This window comes from Lathamus discolor, chromosome 21, assembly GCF_037157495.1.
Source record: "Lathamus discolor isolate bLatDis1 chromosome 21, bLatDis1.hap1, whole genome shotgun sequence".
Taxonomy (NCBI): domain Eukaryota; kingdom Metazoa; phylum Chordata; class Aves; order Psittaciformes; family Psittacidae; genus Lathamus; species Lathamus discolor.
Genome location: NC_088904.1, coordinates 1,865,297 through 1,883,203, shown reverse-complemented (window position 1 = coordinate 1,883,203; position 17,907 = coordinate 1,865,297). Strand labels below are relative to the sequence as shown.

Sequence of the window (17,907 nt, the reverse complement as noted above, 5' to 3'; positions counted from 1 at the left end):
GGGTGGATGGATGGGTGGATGGATGGATGGGTGGGTGGATGGATGGATGGATGGGTGGATGGATGGATGGGTGGCTGGCTGGCTGGATGGATGGGTGGGTGGGTGGACGAATGGATGGATGATCTTCTTTTGATACAGGGCTCCCCATGCAATGCGTAGGCAGCCCAGAGACCTCAGCCAGGCACCAAAGAATGCAGCTTAACTTCCACCTGAAGCTGTTTGCCAGACCCCCCTTTCAATACGTGGATGTGAAAGGCCATGCAAGTGGATGCGAATGGCCATGTACCATCAACCCTCGTACACTGTTATATAGCCATTTATAAAATGCTTTTTTGTCAAAGTCATTGAAGGAAGATGTATCTTCGTCAACCCCATAGACTACAACAGATGAAAGTGGAAGCTGAATGAAACTGATGCTGAAGTGGGTATTTTGAACTGCGGTTGCAAGTACCACCTTTTCCTACGAGACAGGCAGCCAAGAATTTCACCAAGCTCTGTGCAGGGATGCTGGGAGAGGCCCTGGGCACCCTGTTACACAGTAAGCTAAAGCACCAGATCACCATTGTTCCTCCAGAGCTGAACCTTTACAAGCATATGCTAAAAATTAGCCGAGTTGCAAAACAAAACATGGGGAGAACCCATTTTGAATGGGTTGAAATTAATGGTGTCACAGAAAGGACCTGGAGGGAGAATGAAATCAGATTCCAAAGCAATAACCCAGTGAGGAGAGCACTGCTTTGTGAGAAAAAACATAACATTTAACCAAATTGTGTCAAAATTGCTTTGGGAAATTAAGAGCAGTCATCTCAGCCCCAGGAACAACAAGCTGGAAGCCCACATTCCCGTCAGCAAGAAGGTGCGGATAAAAGGCACGTCATTCAGTTGTTAAACAGCAAAGTGCAAGCAGTTTGTGGTGAAGCGCTCCTCGGATGTGGGAATGCCAAGGTTAGAGGAAAAAGGATTCCAATCCCATAAACTTGCCCTTAACTTGGGTTATTGCTGATAATCAAAACCCACAGACGTTTCAGAACCAGCAAGAAACTTCATACCAGGCCTAAACTGAAAGCCAAGAGGGTTTTTCTACTCCACTGGTTCTCAGCTTTGCCTCCTTGCTAGCCACAATAGCAAAGGGGTCTCATCCAGACGCCATGCAGTCCTGGAGAGACACAGTTGTACTGCTGAGATGGTGCTAGTGCCCGGGTGGCTTCTATTTTGGGTGTTAGAGCTATGGAGATAAGAGCAGCACTGCTGGTGCAGGCCCATGGTTTGGCTGGTGCAAAAATAGACGTGCGAGACGAGGCAGATCTTCCCTTATCACCTTCTGTGCCACGTAGGAAAAGGCTGGGAGAGCTCAGCTGCTCAAGAGATCTATTTGCGTGAGTGTGAATATGGCTCCAAGGGTGATGCTAAGAAAGGACAGAGGGAAACGCAATGTTGGCCATAGCATCTTCTTTGTCCTCTTTAAATAAGTAGGATTCTAGAGATAAGCAAGGACAAAGTAAGCATGAATTTCAATTGATGGCACCAAATGCTGCCTGCCGGCCGTGGTTCCATCCGAGAATGGGGAGATGCCAAGAAAAAAACCCACTGGAGCAGAGCAAAGTTGTGGCCATGTGATGGGAAAAGGCACGGCTATTAGCAAGAGAAGCCTTTCTCCCACATCCACAATGGGGTTGGAGGCATGAGCAAGGGCTGGGAGGCAATCCATACCACAGGGCAGGCTCAGGGTGCCAGCCCGCCTGTGGGGCCAGAACACAAGCAGCATCTGGCTGTTGCTGTTAGCAGCCTGGGAAAGGCAGCCCGGAGCACTGAGCTGTTGCTCACTGGCTGAGCAAGCAGCCAGAAAGGACTCGGTCCTGCCAGTTATTGTCAGATGCCCCGAGTGACCCCAGAAGAATTCATTGTTAAAGGTAGGAGAGGGCAGATGGCGCAGAATGGGCAGTCCAGGCTGAGAACGCTTTGCAGACACAGATGGAAGCCGAAAACTAAGTTGTAGAATCACAGAATCAACCAGGTTGGAAAAGCCCTTTAAGCCCATCCAGTCCACCCGTTCCCAGCAGTGCCAAGGCCACCCCTGCCCCATGGCACTGGGGCCTCGTCCCCACGCTGTGTGAGCACTCGCAGGGCCGGTGCCTGCAGCCCTGCCCTGGGCAGCCTGTTCCAATGCTGAGCACCCTCTGGGGCAGGAATTGTTCCTCAGCTCCATCTAAACCTGCCCTGGGGCAGCTTGAGGCCGGTTCCTCTTGTCCCATCCCTTGTTCCTTGGGAGCAGAGCCCAGCCCCTCCTGGCTCCATCCTCCTGTCAGGCACTTGTAGGGAGCCATCAGGTCCCCCCTGAGCCTTCTCTTCTCCAGACTGAACCCCCCAGGTCCCTCAGCCGTTCCCCATCACCGCTGGGCTCCAGGCCCTGCACCAGCTCCATTCCCTCCCCTGGCCCCATCCAGCACCTCAATGTCTCTTTTGAAGTGAGGAGCCCAGATTCAAGGTGCAGCCTCAGCAGCACCAAGTCAAGTCACCCCGAGCTTCCCATTCACCCACAGCTACAACCCCAACATCAGCACATGCACACGGGCTTTTGCCCGCTCCTCCAGCCATGGGCAAAAGGATACCCAGGCTAGGCTGAACTCTCCAAACCTTCAGGAGGCTCTGGTTTGAGTAATAACTGCAGTGTCCACCCAGCAAGACACAAAGCTAATGAACCCTTGGCTGCATGGAGTGTGTGCTTTCCCGACAGCAGGCTCAGCAGCCCAGGGTTTGCCTCCCCTGTCGTGAGCAATCAGTGCACCCCAGTTGTCACCAACCATCAAAACGGGTATTTTCATTCCTTAAATTAGAGGAAGAGAGAAGGGAATGGAAACTGGTGGATTGCCAGGGCTGGGGTAATTCTCAGAGATGCTCTGATCGGCGCAGGGATTGCTCCCATAGCTGGTCATTGTTCTCCTTATTAGAGAACGTATCTCCTTATCTCCTCATCCGGGGCAATGGAACACATTAATTCATGGGGCGGGGGGGAACCCCACTATAATTCATCACTTTGGGCCAATTTCCTGTTCTTCTCACCAAGTGGAGACACTTGGCCAATGACTGAGTACACCCTGGTCTGTGACCCTGCCCTGCCTTGGCACATGCTCAGTGGTCCAGCAAATGTTCTCCCAGCTCATTGCTTTCTTTGTGTCCACCTGGAAAAGCCTGGTCCGGGTACCCGCTGCCAGCGCACGGGGACCCTTTCCCTTGTTTGGCACAGACATTCAGTATTTCCCTCCTTGGTACAGCCTAAAACATCTTCCTGCTGGGTGAAAACAGGTCCTCGGTGCTGCGACCCTTCCTCCTGAGCACTGCTTTCCAAGATATCCTCTGTTCAATGGGAAAAGGACTGAGCTAAGAGGGCCCATGGGCTCTAAGCCACAGTTCTCTGGACCAGTCTAAGTTTCTTGGTAAGGGCAGAGATGCCAACACTTGACATCTCTTCTCTGCTGCCTTGATGAGGACAAATCAAAGTGACACAATAGGTACTCGTTGCATTCAAACTGCTTCTTTGCTGTAAGCTAAGACTCTGCTAAGGGGAGCACTTGCACCAGGCCCCAGATGCACATCGGGCAAGTGACCAAGCACAAATTCCTTTCTCTTTAAGTGTTTCAAGCAAAACACTCACTTAAAAACTACCCTCCTGCCCTGCCAAAGTACAACTGCGCAGGGCTGGAGCCCGGTGTTGTATGGAAGAGTGTGCAGCAACTTCCCCGCCAGCACATGGGATCAGCGCCTGGGGGTTTCAGGATGAGAAGCACCTCAGATCAACTATCCCACCACAAACCTCATGGTCAAGAGACTTCATCCATGATGCTGGTCCTCAAAATAGGTGGGACAGATTCATCAGAGGAGAAATCCACAACAGCAGCAGACCACATCCTAGGCTAGATTAGGAGAAGCGTGGCCACCAGGTCCAAGGGAGTTATTCCCCCCTTTCACAACCTCCTAACGTTAGGAACCCATGAGCCTTGCCCGGCCTTCTCAGCCTTTCTTCTGTCCTCTCTTTGTGTTCTCTGGGCACCTTGAGAAACAGGAAAATCTCTCTTCTACTCCGCAAGCACATCCAGTTTGGGGTGCAGCAGTTCTGACAACTCACATGGGGTGAATGGCAACCCCTTGGCACGTTCACAGTCACCACCTCCCCTGTCCCCTTACCTCATTTGCAGGTTTTTGCCTGTCCTCAGGTTTCAGCTTTGAAATATTTATGGGGAAATCAAACCATCCAGGCACAGATTTAGCCAATTCATAGAATCATAGAATAGTTAGGGTTGGAAAGGACCATTCTCGATGCACTTCTACTTGTTCAGCTTTAGGAACAACCATCAGCCCAAACACCGCTCCAGATTGCCCCAAGTCCTTCAGATTTTGCTATAAATTCACCACCTGAGTGACAATGGAGGCTAGAGAGGATTCCTGGTTTGACACTGCAAAAGGGAGTGCTGGCTGCTACCCACAGAGCAGCTATTTTAGGGGAAGAGACATAGAAGTTTCTTTTTAGGTTACTTGTCCCCTCTCCCCAGCCCTCCTCTGACCATGAAATCCTGTGCAAAGAGCCAAACACAATTAATGCCTATAAACATAGACCCTATATGAATATACAGAGACCATGAATACAGTCACTGGCACAGGCTGCCCAAAGAAGTGGTGAATGCTCCATCCCTGGCAGTGTCCAAGGCCAGGTTGGACAGAGCCTTGGGTGCCACGGTTTAGTGTGAGGTGTCCCTGCCCATGGCAAGGGGTTGGAACTGGATGGTCTTAAGGTCCTTTCCAACCCGAACCATGCTATGATTTATCAGTTTTACAAGCCTAGGCCCGCACTATGCACGTGTTCATTGCTTACTCTCCCCCCCAGGTATATGTGTTCAAGCAATATACACAGTGTAATAAGTTATTTGCTAATGAGAAAGTAGAGTGATTCCACTGGAGAAGCCAGCTGTTCCTATGCTGTTCCCTGTTTAATGTAAGGATATTAACTGAGTCCTGCAAAGGAGGTGCTTAATTCCTCCCACTTGAAACATCATCCTCGCGTTCTGCAGAGCAGCCCAGCATCTGCTTAGCTTTCAGGAATGAGTTCAGATCCCGGTGATTTCAATTCGGTTTGGTTCTAAGAGCTCCATTTTCAAGGTGCAGAGACGCCAGCTTCCTGTTACCACCAGTAAAAACCACAACCCTTAAGGCTGCCAACAGCTATTTTGCTGGGTAATATTGCAAGCCCAAAAGTATTCAGAACTGAGCACAGCCCAAAGCTGTTTGCTGAGCTATGGATCGCTTCCCTAAGACGCTCTGCAGTACCTGCAATACTCAACTCCATCTGTGGCAACACAAACCTCTCTCTCTGATCTCACCAAAGCCCCACATTTATGGCGTCTCTCACATTCCTGCTGGAAACCCTTTACATTCCCTGGCCTCTGGAGCACCCCTACCTCCATCCCCAGGGATAGAAGTGATGGGAACTGGTGCACAGCTCCCTCCTGGTTGCATCACTGAGCACTTCTCATCTCTGCTGCCCTGGTCTCTGCTTTACCCTAGACAAAGTAACTGGGACTCAGAAGACCTTGACATAGGATGCTCAAAGAAAGCTGAGCCCTTCAAGCATCTGAATTCAGCTGTTGATCCTCCACTGTGGCTCCCTTTAAGGAAACTAGGAAGAGGTGGAAGAGTACATCACTGCCTGCTCCTCCTCCCAGAGCCTAGAAGGGGCTCTAGACAAGAGAGATTGGTTTAAGGGAACAGAGGCTATTTTTTCTTGGCTATTTAACAGAAAAGGAAGCCTTGATTTAAGCAGTTCTTTTATTCTCACATTTTATGCTTTAGTAATTTTATCCCAGAAAATGGAGGATCTGAAGCTAAAGAGAGTCACCCCATAGACACCTACTTCAGCACTCTCTTTAGTTAACCAGGACAGTGCATGGTACCAAAATATATGCCTTTTAACTGAGCAATTATAGTTTCAAATAAAGTCACTCAGGTGCTTACTGGTTTCATTTCTATATTATTAGAAAAAGGGGAGAAATTAAATTATGCTTTCCAGATGGTTATTACATTTCTACTTCTAATACATCTTAAATTGCCTTGAATTGAAACAGCATTAACTGGGTCTTTTTAATGCTTGATGGTGCTTCTCCCATCTCTGTGGCCAGGGTTGAATTTCCTACCAAAAACCAGAGCAGAAAGCAGATTTCCAGGAACTGGTTAACGCTTCCCTTTGGGAAGCGGCATTACCAGCTCTCCCATCTTTTCCCCTCCCCCTTAAATTCTGAAATCAATCAAAACTCCAAGTACAATCCTTAGAGCTCCCAACAAAACCCATTCACTTCTCCACCAGATAACCCCTTGCCATGCCAAAGCCGCCTTCATGTTTCCTGCCAAGAGCAAGAGAAACCAGCCTAGGCCAGAAGTCCAAGATCAACCCTCTCACAAGGAAAACTCAGGGACAAGAGTCTTCAGTCGGAAGTTTCCATCTGCTGCCTTCATTTTGTTGCTTCTATTTCAGCTCTAGCTTCATGAATAAAGGTTTACAAGCCTGGAGTGGGTGGACCTGGAAGCAACCAAAGAGATAACTCAAGAGATGCTCAAGAGACAAGTGGATCACAGCGCTGGAAGCTCCAGGTGCACCTTTATGGAATGATGTCCACTCACTCTAAACGTGGTTTTAGCAAGCCTCAGAGCACATAGGCCCACATCCTGCCCAGGGCAGGAATGTGATGGGACAAGGCAAGAAGGATCTGCTTTAGCTTAACCATGCTCTTCCTCATAGCTTCTAAGTGGAGATGCCCAAAGCTTTTCCCTTGCAGATGAAGTCTTCAGAGCACGCATGAACATGCATTTCACTGTCTTGTAAGAAAACCCAGTATTTAGAATGAAATAGAAGAGGCTATTTCAGTTGGAAGGGCCCTACAGTCATCACCTAATCCAACTGCAATGACATGTGGGCAACCACAAGCAGCACGGTCCATTTCAGACCGCTCTCATAAGTACTGGAGGGATGTTGTTACTCTTTGGCTACACACGGTTGCTGTTTCAGTTGTAGTTAGTGATGTACCCCACAGATTTGCTTTTTTAAGCATTTAAATCACCATAGTTACTGGCTCTTTTTCACAAACAACCCACACAGTCAGTATGAGAGTGTCTGGTCGCCTAAACCATAGCATTAAGTTAAGCAATGGGACATTTTAGCTTCTACTGCCTCTTAGTAGCACCTTGGTTCTTACTCTAAACTGGATTTCACATTCAAGCAAGTTTCCTACAAGTTTGAGGCCAAGAAATCAACTTTTTTCTAAGGAATGAAAGCTGAACTTCCATATTTAAAGGACTTCACTTTGAGACGTTGAGGAAATCAGTACCTCTCACTAGATTCGCAGCAGCAGCAGAGATGTAACACTGCAGGAAAGATTTGCTGACTCCCTCTTAGGGCTTTTTCCTTTCAACGAAGTCAACTAAAACACTACTCTTACACTTGGCAGAGGCAAAATCAGGGCCTGAATCATGAAACATCTGACATTGCTGGTTGCGCTTTGGGCATCAGCTCTTTTTTAAGGCACATGTTTCCAATAAACCTAAAGCAAGTGTGAAGAAAATTACAACTGCTGCTGGACACCCGTTTGTAATTCCTGCACCGAGGTCCCTGTGGAACTGCAACGTCAGGGATGGAGTTGGATTAAAACACTGCTGGGAGTCATCTGCTCCTTGGGCACATCTCGGAGTAAACTACTAAAGTGATGAAGCCCATCTCTATGTCCAGCCTCCCCTTGACATTGAATAGCATGCGCCATCCCTGGCAGTGCTCAAGGCCGGGTTGGACACAGGGGCCTGGAGCAAGCTGCTCCAGTGGAAGGTGCCCCTGCCCGTGGCAGGAGGCTGGAACTGGGTGAGCTTTAAGGCCCTTTCCAATACAAACCATTCTATGAGCATCCCAGCATAAGCTCCAGTTTAGCTTGGTGCCATTTGGCCCAGAATCACAGCCTATGGCTCTTCCCCTCCACTGATCTACGCTCCCAAGCTTAGGGTGGTGGACGAAGGCCAGGTTGGATGAAGCCTTGGGTGGGATGGTTTAGTGTGAGCTGTCCCTGCCCATGGCAGGGGGGTTGGAACTGGATGACCTTAAGGTCCTTTCCAACCCTAACGATTCTATTCTATGATTCTATGAAGAGCTCATTTACCTCCCAGCAACTCCTCTTCTCTTGCTGTTGCGCAGTTGCAACGTGCTTCTGCTCTCCGCTCCCCAGTGTCAAGTTGGAAAATAAGGAGGTGTCAACAATCCACAGGAGAGCAGCTTCGAAACGCCTCTTATCCCCCATTCCCCACACTCAATTTAGACATCTCTGTCTTTTTGTGCAAGTCAGAGCAACGGAAGAGGCAGAGCCAACGCCTCCCCCAGCAGCCTCTCTTCATCCATCTTCTCAATTGCAGTGGCCATTTCATAATTAATGGGCCTGACATAATTAGTTGTGTTTAAAGTCAGGCTGTAGCTGAGCCTTTCTTCTTACTTGAAAGAACAGGCAGCCATGAACTTACAGGAAATCATTCTGCCAGCAAACAGCTCAGCTGGCTGCAGACTAATCATCTTTTCTTTCCCCTTTGTTAAACACATTCTTGCTCTTGGAAACTGTTCAATAGTTCATTAAACTAATAATCCCATTCAAATCCTGCCTCATAAATGGATTTGTCAGTGCTGGGCCTTTCAGGAGACGGTCATTTTAAATTGCCTTTACTTTAATGGGTTTAAGGATAGATTAAATCGTGGCTTTGGCTGTGATTTATTGCTCCACGGTACTGTTATTTGTAAAAGCATTGTTTGAATAACAGCCTTGTTTATTTTGCATCTATTGCATATTTTTCCCTTTAGGAAAAGGGACTGGGATGGGAGCAGAGCTCCAAATAAATGGTTCCAGCAGAAATCCGTACAATCTTTCCTCCTGCATTGCTGAAGCCTCATTGACCAGTAAGGCATCTACAGCTTCCTAGTGCACAGCCAGTTCCCTCCAGACATTAGCAAGGAGACCTTGTGTGGGTCAGAGGTACCAACAGCAGTTTCTCACTACAAGCTTTATGACATAAAAAGGCCCATGTGATGCAGCTAAGCTTTGCTGTAGTTTAATTCCAGTTCTACTTAAATTCCTTCCATGCAACCCTCAGAACGAAAAGCCTCAGAACCGAAGCTATTTCAGATGAACCTTTGGATTGAGATTAATCTCTCTAACCAAAGAAACTTGCAGGTCTTTGAGAGCAAATGCCAAAGCAAATACATGACATGATGCCAAACTATTCGAACAAAACCACAGATAAACACGTTTAGAGGTCCAGGTGGGTGTTTAGAGGTGTGGCGTTAGAATAGATGATTCCACAAATCCACCTGCGTGCCCGCATTGTAAAATAACACCAGATTTCTATAAGCAACCCTACCTTCCTTCACATCAAAGCTGCCCCAAGGAAAAAAAATCACTGTCCATTCATTTCTTTTGCTGCCTCACTGCTAGTCTGTGAATGAAGCAAACCTTAAATGCTGGCTTCTCTGATTTCCCCCCCCCCCCGAGTGTATCAAACTCTGTTAAATCCCACAGCAGCAAAGAATCCTGATGCCTTAAGGCAGCAAAACCCAGGTCAGGGGAGATGCGGATCCAAAGCTGCAACTCCAGCATTGTTTCAAGGCAGAGCATAAGGACAAGGGACTGGTGCTGTTTGGGGACTCTGGGTCTGTGGCTCTGCAGGAGATGGGTTGCACTGGCTGCCAGCCCCATCTACACCATTGTAGCTGGTGACATCTGTAGCTGCTTTCTACACCGAGCAGAACATTACTTAGACCATCACTCTTCAATGGATTTCTCATCTCAAGTGGTGTTGTCTGCCTGTAAAATAGAGATTCTGGAGAGAGACTGCCGAAGGGCTGGAATTCCTGATGCAGAGACTGGAACCCAAAGCCGAGGAGGCTGTCAGGGCCGCTTGACACAGAGCATGGGAAGCCCCTGGGGCAGCAGCTCCAGCCACGCTGACTTCTGCCAGCTTCCACTGTGATTCCCTCCCTTGAATCCCTGCTCTCCTAAGGGCCAAGAAACAATGGCTCCTCAGTTGCCTCACATTCGAGCTGCACAGATTTCCTCAAACAGAGCCTGCGCTTACCCCAGTGGGGCTTTTGTTCCTTTTCCTACAGCAATTGCTTCAGGGGGCATGAGGAAAGTAGAAGGGAACATGAAGGAGGCAGCAGTGGGGTCCTCAGCTCTCTGCAGGGCACCGAGAGCCAGACGCTTCAGGTCCTGCCTCGGACTCACTGTGTGGCCACGAAGAACTTACACAACCACGAACTGGGTATTGCTTTACTTCAGTGCCGCTCCATGTCTGAGGCTTTCAAGTACAGAAGGGATTTCAGGAGTAATTTCTAACTTGGGAAACTGGGCTTCAGTTTTAAAATGCACTTGGGATTTGGACCTTTAGAGTCGCCAAGAGTCAAAAGGATTTAAGCAGTAAATCAGTGTTTGAGAACAGGATTTGGTCAGCTAAGACACCGAGCGCAGTAAGACCATTGGACACCAGTGACCTCCTTCCTGGTCCCATAGGGAATGGAAGAAGTCGTTTCCTTGCTCTGCCCTTCTTTTCTTTTCACAGGGCTGTCTGAGACAGCATTACCCATGCACACAACTCCTTCCAATGCTTTCTGAGCCCACTACGAGCACAGTAATCAATCACACACAGCCCCAGGCGCCCAGGCTGAGCAAGAATCTCTGCATCTGGTACACTGCCATCCCATCCTTCTCAAGGAATAGCCTCATCCCACTTAGCCATGAAGGTCTGGGAGGTTTTATCTGATGGACTCCAGGAGAAGAGCACGACGCAAGCACTTACAGGTCATACTGGGGGACACACAGGGTGTCCCTACCTGCGAGGGAGCTTTGGGGAGCCAGTTTTGAGAGGAGCAAACCCGCAGGACACCCCTCGTCCACGGCTCCCGAATCCAGTGCAGCAGGAGGCAATGGACACGCACGTTTGGATTGCAAGAGCAGATGCCGCCAGCCCTGCCCCGACAGCTCAACGGCCAGACTCTGTGTTCCAGCTCCAGCCCAAACACGGCACATTTGAGTGTCTGGGCTGAAAGCGCAGCGCTCCAGCCCATTCAAGAAGCATTCCCCAGCAAGGGCCGGAGGACTCTGGCACGGGCCAGGCTTCGCGCGTGTCTCACGTTCTGCTCCCATCCTGCCCACTGACACAGGAACACTATCCAAGAACCACAGCCAGGCAGACTTAAAATAACCCAGCATCAGCGCTGGGGCCAGGAACCATCTTGAGAGCCTGCACACAGCGCTCAGCTCCAGCACGCGCCTCTCGACGTGAGCCCTGTCTCCCTCCTCAGGTGGAAAACGCTCCTGGGTCCAGCTCTGGCACCGAGTTGTCTGCAGGTGAGGCCACAAGCCACAACCATGCTGGGCATCAGGGGCCTGAGTGTGAGACCTTCCCATCAGCAGCAGCCACGAGAAAGCAGTTATCAGAGGTAATAACCTCTCACTGCAGCCCGGAGCATCGACTGGAGGCAGAGAGCTGAAGGCAACAACAGGGTCAAAACCTGGGTTGGCAGAATCCGCCCCCCAGCAATGGTGGAAAGCGCAGCCACAGCCATCACTGCCACAAACAGGCAGGTTGTGGATGGCTCTTCATAGCCATAACCTCACTCGAGCCCTCAGGTGCTGTGAGCCCCAAAACAAAGCAGCAGAGCTCAGCACCAAGCTCTGCTCATATGGGAGTCAGCTTGGTTGTCCCCTGTGGCATGAGCTCTCCTCCTACCATAGGCCTGCAGAGCAGACTCCTTCCTGAGCTCAAGGAAAGCCAATTCTGTACACGTCTCCAGATTCCGCTTTGTAAAATAGAGAAGAACATTAAACTTACCCTCGTAAAGTGTCTTGGCCTCTTCTTCGCACTCTGTTTGCTGGCTGTCTTTCCTCGTAGCCTGCAAATCTGTCTGTCTGCAAGTCCCCTTCATACTGACCCTGGGCTTGTTCCACATACATAACTGCTGTACATCCCAGCACGAACCTGGCCAGCCATAATACCCCCATGATGGCACAGATTCCTCGATTCCCCCGGCTGCCCCGAATGCTTGTTCCAGCTGGAGGGTCCCTGCTGCCTTGGTAGAGGATGGGTTTTGGCAGCAGCCCCCAAGTGCCAAGGTGCTGTCCTGCTGCTCCCTTTCTAGAAGAAGAACAGAGGAAAGAGAAAGACATGAGAGCTCTTAAGGGCCTTCATAGTCTCAAAAGGATCAATCACCCCCAGCAGCCGCTCCCCAGAGTTAACACAGTGGGACCGTGCAGTCTCCATCACGTCTGGCTCCTTGGACCTGCAGCCAACACATTCACAGCATTCCCTATCACAGCAGTAATCACAGCAGTATCTTTTCTTTCCCAAAGAGGAAACCAAGAGATCTCCACGACTCATGGTTCTGCCCTTGCATCTGTTCTCCTGCCTTTCTGATGGAGAAATGAAGAGTGACAAAAGCACATCCGTCCTCTGTGGGCCCACGGTGGTGGGTTACGGCACTGACCTCAGCATAGTGCCTTGGTTCAGAGGAGCAACAGGAGATGCTACGAAGAAGCAAGAGAACGTTGGGAAAGAGCAGATCCTATTTATGGACCACCTTCCCTGGTCCCTGAGCTCTCTTCTACTGCATTGTGCTCCAGATAGGCCATGGCATGGAGATCAGGTGCTGGAATACCTGGTAACTGTGGCTGGCTGAGGGGAGGGATCTGCTTGCAAGCCCATGAGAGGGACATGTACACCAGGGAGGGGAAAGGATCATCATGGGCTGCAGCGGGATGGAAGAGCATGAGCTGGGGCTAGCGCATGAAGACACAGTGCATTGAGCTAAGCTTGGTTTCCATGGAGGATGAAGGGACAGAGGAGCGTTGGGCATGCTGGAGGGATGCAGAACTGCTGAGCTGGAACAGGCACAAGAGGCCATGAGGAGGAGGATGATGCAGGCTTCAGAGCCTCCGTGGAGGGGATGGAGTAGAGCAATAGGGGCAGGAAGGAGACTCCCCACACCTCTGGCTGTGCACACACCTTGGGGCAAGCACAGCATGGTCGGGATGGCCACAGCTGGGCAGGGGCCAGACCCAGAGCCTGGCCCTGAATCACTCCAAGGCCGGTCCTGAGCCCCCAGAGCCACTCTGCCCTGAGCAGAACAAGGCCCTTTCCTGGGGGGAAAGGCTTAAGCCCCGCTGCCCCGAGGGCAATGGCACGGCTGGGGCTGGGGGGGGGGGTGGTCCTTGGGGACAAGGAGCCCACAGTGGTCCCTTTAGTTCAGTGCATACAGCAGCCATGAGAGGCTCTGAGGGGCAAAGGGAAACAGCCCTGGGAAGGGGCACAGACCCTGGCACAAGGCAGACACCCCCCCGAAAGTTGTCACACTCCTTGTGACAAGGCAACAGCTTCGTGCTGCGGGGCCGTATGGCCAGGCTCAGGGTGGGAGCCCGGAGAGGCTGTAAGAAACCTGGTCAAAAAGGCTCTGTAAAACGGATTAGAGAGGAATGCACCCCACAAACCGGTCCCCTTCTTCCCCAAACCTCCCAGCTCTGCCTGCGCAAACGGGGCTGCGGAGCCCTCCCTTCCATCCTTCCTCCTCAGCAGCAGGCAGCATCGCTCACCTCAAGACCCCCAAAAGTTTGCTCCTTCACGGAGGAATCCTCACGGGTCCCCCCGGTCCACCCCAGAGTGGAAAAGCATCTGGTGCTCCTATGGAGGCTCCGAGCCCGCTCCGGCGGGGAGGGACAGGGCCCCCGAGCCTCCCCTAACTGTCCCCCTTGCTTTCCCACTGCAGCGCTTTCCCGTTCCAGCCCGGCCCCACAGCAGGCAACAGGGGGAAAAACCAGCCCAGAAAAGGCAGAAAATGCGCCTGAAACAAACGAAACAAATAAAACCATGGTCAGAACATTCAAGATTTTCGAACGAAACCCTCATTGCTCCCAGAGCCGCCGGGGGGAATCGCGCTGCTCTCGAGGGCAGGCGGTTTTCAAGGTCTAATGTTTCAATGAGAAAGAGTGGGAAGGGAAAAGGCAGGGCCGGGAGCAAAGGCAGAGACAAAGAAACTGCCCTGCCTGCAGCCCCGAGAGCTCCGCCGCTTCGCTACACGCGCCTGTCTGCGGAAGGCTGGGAGAGGAGCGCCCGCAGCGAGACAAAAGGGAGAGCTTCCCTCTGCTCCCGAGCTAGGGAACAGATGGAGAAAGGAGCTCATAGAAAGCAGCACGAAGTTGTGCGCTTCGGGACATTCGCAGCCTTTGTGCTGAATTTAAACTGCAGAGAGTCCAGGCGCATCCATTTCCTCCCGCAGCGACGAGCAGCATGACAAATGATCGATACACAGGCGCGTACCCCGAGAGCGCTCGCACAAGGCTTACTGAGAGAGTATGGAAAAGCCATTTACAACCATCAAAAGACAGCTTAAAAAGGCTCGAAAATGATTTTCAGCTCTGAGAAATACCCTCAAAGACCCCTTGTAAGAAACAGCAAAGAGAATCGATCCCTGCATCAGAGTTGAAACTGAGTTTGGAGGGAACCAGGAGAGAAGTTTCCAACCCATGCTTTTGAGTGTGCAAATGCAACCAATCCATTAAAATAACAATGTGCAAATCACAGCTAACACGCAATTAGGCAGACAAACAATCAGGCAGATAAAGAGAAAGAAATCAGCTCTTAGCTATGCAGCTCTGGATTTAAGTCTGTTTAAATACCTTTACGTCCTGGAACTGGTGATGTGCCCAGAGCTCCTTTGTTTAGTGGAGATCTGGGCAGAAAAGAAGGGACTAAAACCCTCACTCTTGAAGGAGAGAAGAAAAGGTACAGCCTCATCCAAATTGGACAGGGGGAGGGCCTTGCGCCGGGGAAAGGGGTGCAGGAGGAGTGGGAGTAGCAGAGGACAACCCTACCGCATTCTTCAGCCAAAAGTCTTTCACTTCAAGGAGGGGCTGGGGGAGAGGTTGGGTTTAGCAGGAGCCGTCTGAATGCAGACGTGATTATCACCTAAGCATTCCTCCTTTGGGCCGCTTCATTAGGGAGCGCTGGCAGTTCCAGCTTGTCCCAAATTTAGGCTGGAGCTGCAGGAGGCAGGAGGGCATTAGTAACAGTGACTTCACATCAAAAGGGTTGGGGGAAAATAATTCATTTCCAATTTGGGGCTTACATTCTTTTTTTTTTTTTTTTCCCTCCTTTTTCTTTTTTTAATGGTATGTTAAAAGTAGGGAAAACCTGATTTCAAGCAAAAAAACACTTTTCTTGCGATTATTTTCCTATAGTTAGTACAACTATAATGAAACAATGAAGGAAAGATGGACTTGAAGGATAAGTGACCCCGCTCAAAACCTTCACACTCAAAAGACACCTCGGCTCCAAAGGACAAAATCTCTGCAGTTAAAAACACTTCCTCACAACAAATATATTTAAAGGAAAAAGTATTTGGTGATAAAAAGTCTGAACTTCGTATCTTTATAGAAATATAAGTATTTGGTGGCATAAAGAAAGAACTTTGAATGGCAGCTCCGAGTCTCATTCCGCTCTTTTTCTCCATGCAAAAAAATCCTCCCTCTGCCTCTTGCTTTCGGAATCGTTACCCATGGCTCTGCTTTAAATACTATATAATAAAACGCACATGGCCTCCTCCTCCTCCCTGGGCGCCCTGTGCTCTGGGCCACTGCACACCCACAGCCTTGCCAGGAGGTGGAAGTCCCCCCGCATGCCAGAAGGCTCCTAAAAGCCCAAATCGAGCAGCTTTTCAGGTCAGAGAGGTTCAGAGAGGTCTCTGCACCAAACGGAACCCAAACGGCTGCGCACAACCCAGCCGGGGATCCCGGGATGCCTCCTTGTTATCCCACCATCTGGCTTGGAGCTCGGTTACCTCTTTACACCCAGCAGATGAGGGTTCAAATGCAGCTATCGGCTCAATTCCCAGAGGTGCAGAAATTCCAGGGCAAGCCCCAAGCTGACGGGGATTCTGTCATCTCTTCTGCTCCTTTGAAACGTCCTCGCTGCCTTTCTTTGTTCTTTGGGCTCTTCCTCATCAACCCCCTACAAGCTTTATAGAAGTCAGCACTGATGCTCAGCCTAATTAGCAGCAAACTTGTGGGGACTGACAGGGAAAAGGCAGAGCTCATTTGCACAGGCAGCCAATAATGGAGCATTGCAAGGAATGCAGCTCTGTCAACACATCTGCAGAGCTCCCCAAGATACAAAACCCAGTCCCCTGGCCCGATCCTGCAATACCCGTTTCAGTTCAAGTAAGTGTGGACTTTACCTGGTTGAGAATGGCAGAACTGGGAGCAGAAGAGCAACGAGAGCACAACCACAAACGACCTTTTCCTCGCTCTCAAGGGCACAGCAAGTTGGTGACAACTGCTGGGCCAAACAGTTGGCACTGCAGTCCAGTCTAGTTTAGTCCTTGCTGACACCTACACTGTGATCGTCACGTTTATGTGGGCACCGCATAGGTAAAAGCATTTGGACCCCTAAAAACGCACACAGGGTCTCTTGGATTTGCAGAAGCTCCCAGAAATCTGTGACTTTTGGCCACCAAAGACTGTAAAACCCAGTCCAAAGCAGGTGATATTACACAAAGGGATGCTACACAAAGGGACAAGTTGCATTGCTTCTTCTGCAGGTACTAAATCAATCACAGAGCTTCACTTTTGGAGAGCATTTGCAATGCCAGTTAGATTTCATTTGGGTCTAGGGCATCCAGGCTAGTGAAAAACTGTTCTTTGTGCTTAGAATAGATGCTATCCCATGTCTCACCTCTGGCATGATCCTGCTCAGCCCACTTCCTCTGTTAATTCACATGTAAGGGATCTCAGAACACATTTAAGGAACGTTTCCTGGGTACATTTACTCTCCTCTTTCTCTGAGGGCTGCAGTGGGGCACAGCCCTACAAGTGACTGGCACATAAGTGAAATATACCCCCCTCCTTGCCGTGCCTTCCACTACAGAGGGTTAAGAAGGGGTTTAAACCTCTGTGAACACGATGCTGCTCGCTCCCTCCCTGATTTTCTAGAGCAGGGCTTTGCAGCGCAGCTGCATGTGATTAGGGCATAGCAAGCCCCAGGATCCAGGCAGCCCAGCAAGATCTCATTCAAAGTCTCATTCAAGCCTCCAACCGGTTCTTTATTTCCCTGCCATCGAATGCTTGTTGCCGGCCACAGGGAGTTACAAACACTTGTATGTGTTTGTCTAGCTCCCCATCTCTTTTCCCCCTGGGTGGTTTGGCATTGCTTTTGTGCGTGATAACATTCATCCCCATCATTCCTGCATCTAGCTGGTCCCAAGCAGCATGGAGAAGGCAAAGTGAATACCTGAAGCATCTTACCTACCTCTGCTATGTGCATCCAATAGAATTCCTTAACTCAAGCTAGGGATGGAAGAGGAAGTTGGAAGGAAATTCTTCTTTCTTTCAGGGAGCAGTGGGGTCCACATCAGCCCCTTCAGAAACAAGAAGCACTGGGGCAGTTGCTGCTTCTCAGCTCCACAAAATCCCCAAGGTAAGAGCCCTGAAGCATAAGGAGCAATAGGGTGGTTAAATACCATCCCAGCCAGCCTACATGCAATTACCCTCAATAAAAAGCAGCTGTCCTCCTGCAGGCTTTAGGAGTCAAAGGGAGAATCCCTGTCTTAGCATTCCCTGCAAGAAAGAAGCATTTCCTTCCAGCTCCCTCTCAATCACACAACAGATCTATCCGTAGCAACAATTGCTCCAGGAGAGGAACACCAACCGCTCTTTTAGCTACGGCTGCCTCACTGATAAATGCAACTTAGAGAAATTCTCTTACTTTGGCCCCCGCAGCTTCCAAACCGTACCCAAAGAAAACTCCAAGAGCCCAAACCATTTGGAACGCACGTGAGGTGCTGTACAATGACTA

General features: G+C 50.1%; 1 protein-coding gene across 4 annotated transcripts in view; it reads right to left on the bottom strand.

Annotated features, from left to right (window-relative positions):
• LOC136024432 (fibrillin-2-like) overlaps positions 1–17,525 on the bottom strand; it is a 98,555-nt gene extending 81,030 nt beyond the window's left edge. For 2 of the 4 annotated variants that reach the window (XM_065699753.1, XM_065699757.1), the window contains exons 1-2: positions 17,362–17,525; positions 11,899–12,201 (exon numbers count right to left, since the gene is read on the bottom strand). In XM_065699753.1, the coding sequence (XP_065555825.1) occupies positions 11,899–12,068 (170 nt within the window). In that variant the 5' untranslated portion in view covers positions 12,069–12,201; positions 17,362–17,525. Of the gene's footprint in view, positions 1–11,898; positions 12,202–14,735; positions 14,823–15,895; positions 15,916–17,361 lie in introns of those variants that run through there. The other 2 variants (XM_065699755.1, XM_065699754.1) reach the window with 2 other exon arrangements.
• Positions 17,526–17,907: the final 382 nt, after the last annotated feature.